General features: G+C 41.3%; 1 protein-coding gene across 6 annotated transcripts in view; it reads left to right on the forward strand.

The window, feature by feature from the left end:
- Positions 1-2,735, forward strand: part of PTPRQ (protein tyrosine phosphatase, receptor type Q) — a 245,877-nt gene that overhangs the window by 188,879 nt on the left and 54,263 nt on the right. For all 6 annotated transcript variants that reach the window (XM_019514795.1, XM_019514789.1, XM_019514790.1 and 3 more), the window contains exon 49: positions 2,282-2,504. In XM_019514795.1, coding sequence (XP_019370340.1) covers positions 2,282-2,504 — 223 coding nt within the window. The remainder of the gene's footprint in view (positions 1-2,281; positions 2,505-2,735) is intronic.

The raw sequence follows: 2,735 nt of genomic DNA on the forward strand, positions 1-2,735 counted from the left end.
TTTTTTTTTTTTTTTTTTTAAAGAACCACAGCTTTCTTGAAAAGAATGCTACATGTTGTATGTGTGAAATGAAAATATTTGGAACACCCACTGGCGAGTTTTTACTGCTGTTGCCATTATTGTTGTGTATAATGTGAATCTGTAGAGCATTTCTATTTTATAATGGTCAGAAGGACTAAAATAAGTCCCTTTTGTGCACTATAGATATGTCACTTATTTGTATTAGTGGACATTTACTCATATACGTGTCCTCTGGCTCTACTTTTAAGTATGTGCCTACCCATGGGAGTAAAGTTTTCAGAGTTGGATCTTGCACAGTCTATTGTTCTTTACCTAAAAAAGGAAAGTCCCAAATATTGGACTTTCATAGGCCATTAGGCTGTGCTGTATGGAAGCAGAGCGTTCTCACACTGCACTTTGTGCTTCCTGTTGTAAGCATCCACTGCAGCTTATGCATCATTGGAAGCTTATGCATCATTGCAAGATTTTTCTAATTTATTTAGGTTTCAAAATGGGAGATATTAGAGACAGAATCTTATTTCACTTTTCATATCTGAATACCATTTTTTCCAGGCCTTTTTGGCAGTTTGAACAGTTTGCACTCTGACTCCCTGGCTAAGTACAGCTAGTCAAAAAGCCTGAGGCGGAATCAGTTCAATTTTTGCAAGTTAGTTTAAGCTGCAAAGATTGAATCAATAAGCAAGGGAACAGCCGTTCACTTTTGATTCCAGAAATGCAGCCATATGCCTGCAGTGGCTCAGGCCAGAAGCCAGGGGGCACTAGAGTGTCCCCCCCCCACCCCCGCCCTCAGCTGGAGCACACAGCTTGGGCCAAGGCTAGCTAGCTCACTCTGCAAGAGGGGATTTGCAGGGGAGGTGCAAAGCAACTTGGGATGCTGGGGGACTGTGAGTTAACTTGAATCTGAAGGGATCTGGGACAAAAGTTCAATAAATTGATTTAACCTAAATCAGTTAAGTCTGATACTACATCCACCCAGGTTTATCTTAAAATGGTTTTGGCCATTTTGAAAATGGTTTATAGGCACTGAATTTATGTTGCGTTAAAGATTTGAACCAGTTTCTGATCACTTGTACCAGTTTATATGTAATTTCTGCGCCTAGCCCCTGTGCAACAGGGATATTTAAGCATTCACATGGCTACTGAGCACATACAGTAGACTCCTTCTTGCTGGGAAGGTATGCTGGGCAGCATGTGTATAAATCCCAAAATTCTGACCTGAGAAAAAACAGGAGAAGGAAAAAGGCATTCCCATGTTTTGGCCCTACTGGCTAAGTAGATTGGGCATTTGCCCAGGAAACAGGAGACCCAGGTTCTAGGCCTCTCATTCAGAGGAGGCTTCAACCTGTATCTCTGGACTTCCCAGTGTTATTACATAAAATGGGTAAAGATCCATAGGGAAGTTTCTGTTCCCCCATGGGAGCAAGGATCCAAGCTAAGAAACCAGGGCCTGCTTTTCCCTTCTAGAGAAGCATCTATTTCCCTGAGCCATACCCTCTTTATCTTCTTCTCTTTCTCTTGGATCTGCATTCCTCCCTTTGTTGGCTGCTCAAGTGAGCAACTTAACAAGGAGGGCTGGAGAAGGATCTGAATAAAGCTTAACCTGTGGTCTAGTGCTTAGAGTACTGCGCTGGCAAGTTGGAAAGATGCAGGTTCAAACCTACTCCCTATGAATGCCCTAGAACCTACGGGCGTTTTTACACATGCTCCGGTGAGGGTGCACTTTCATTAGAGTAGTTTTGAGTGGAGATGCTGACACATGAGACACGGAGGCTGCTGGAGGTGTGCTAATTAGCACGCTCCAGCAAACTTAAGTAATCAAGTCTGCTCCAATGTGCTGTAATTACAGTACATTGAAGCAGCCTCCCCACGTGTCTACGGGCACCTTGCATGTTCTGCTTTCTTAACAAGTGGCCTAACCACTCAGCTACTGGGGTACTGTGAGGGCTACCCTCCTATTCCTCTGGCAGATAATACCTCCTGGCCTTAGTGTTTTGCTAGGTAGACTTTTGTGACTTAATCTCCCCAGTTTACATGTCCAAGGACCATAAATATTCAGCCTACTGACCATGCAGTCACACCCCCTGAGCAATAGACTTGCAAATTGTGCTTAAGTGCCAAAAATGGCAGTTGCACAGCCAGAAAACTGTAAAGGGAAATAGGATTCAGCTGTAGGTGCTAAGTACGTTTAAAATCTTTGATTTACCTTTATAAATATAATCCACTGAATTAATTATTATTATTTTTTTTTTATTGGCAATAGTTCAGCATGATGGGAATGTTACTAAGTGGTATGATGCCTACTTCAAAAAGCCAAGGCCATATTTTACCAATGAAGGCTTTCCTAATCCACCATGTATAGAGGGAAAGGAAGGAGTGAGTGGTAAAGAAGATGTGTATGTCATAGGTGCTGATACCACATGTTTGATACCAGGCAGTGAAGATAAAATCTGCAATGGCCCACTGAAACCAAGAAAGCAATACTTGTAAGTATATTAATTTAGGCTAATGTTGGTATTTGACAACAACAACAAAAGCTCAAACAAAATACGTATTTCTATGTGCTGTCATCAGACAATATGTAGAAGTGTACTTTTAAGCCTACTCTAGAAAAGCCAATGTCTACAATGATCTTCAAAGGACTGTACATAGAGTCCAAATCTACATCAGATTTTCTATACTAAGTAGTTTTAAATTTTCAGATACTGATTTTTTTT

The sequence above is a fragment of the Gavialis gangeticus genome, unplaced genomic scaffold, assembly GCF_001723915.1.
Source record: "Gavialis gangeticus isolate Ggan-Ray unplaced genomic scaffold, GavGan_comp1, whole genome shotgun sequence".
Classification (NCBI taxonomy): domain Eukaryota; kingdom Metazoa; phylum Chordata; order Crocodylia; family Gavialidae; genus Gavialis; species Gavialis gangeticus.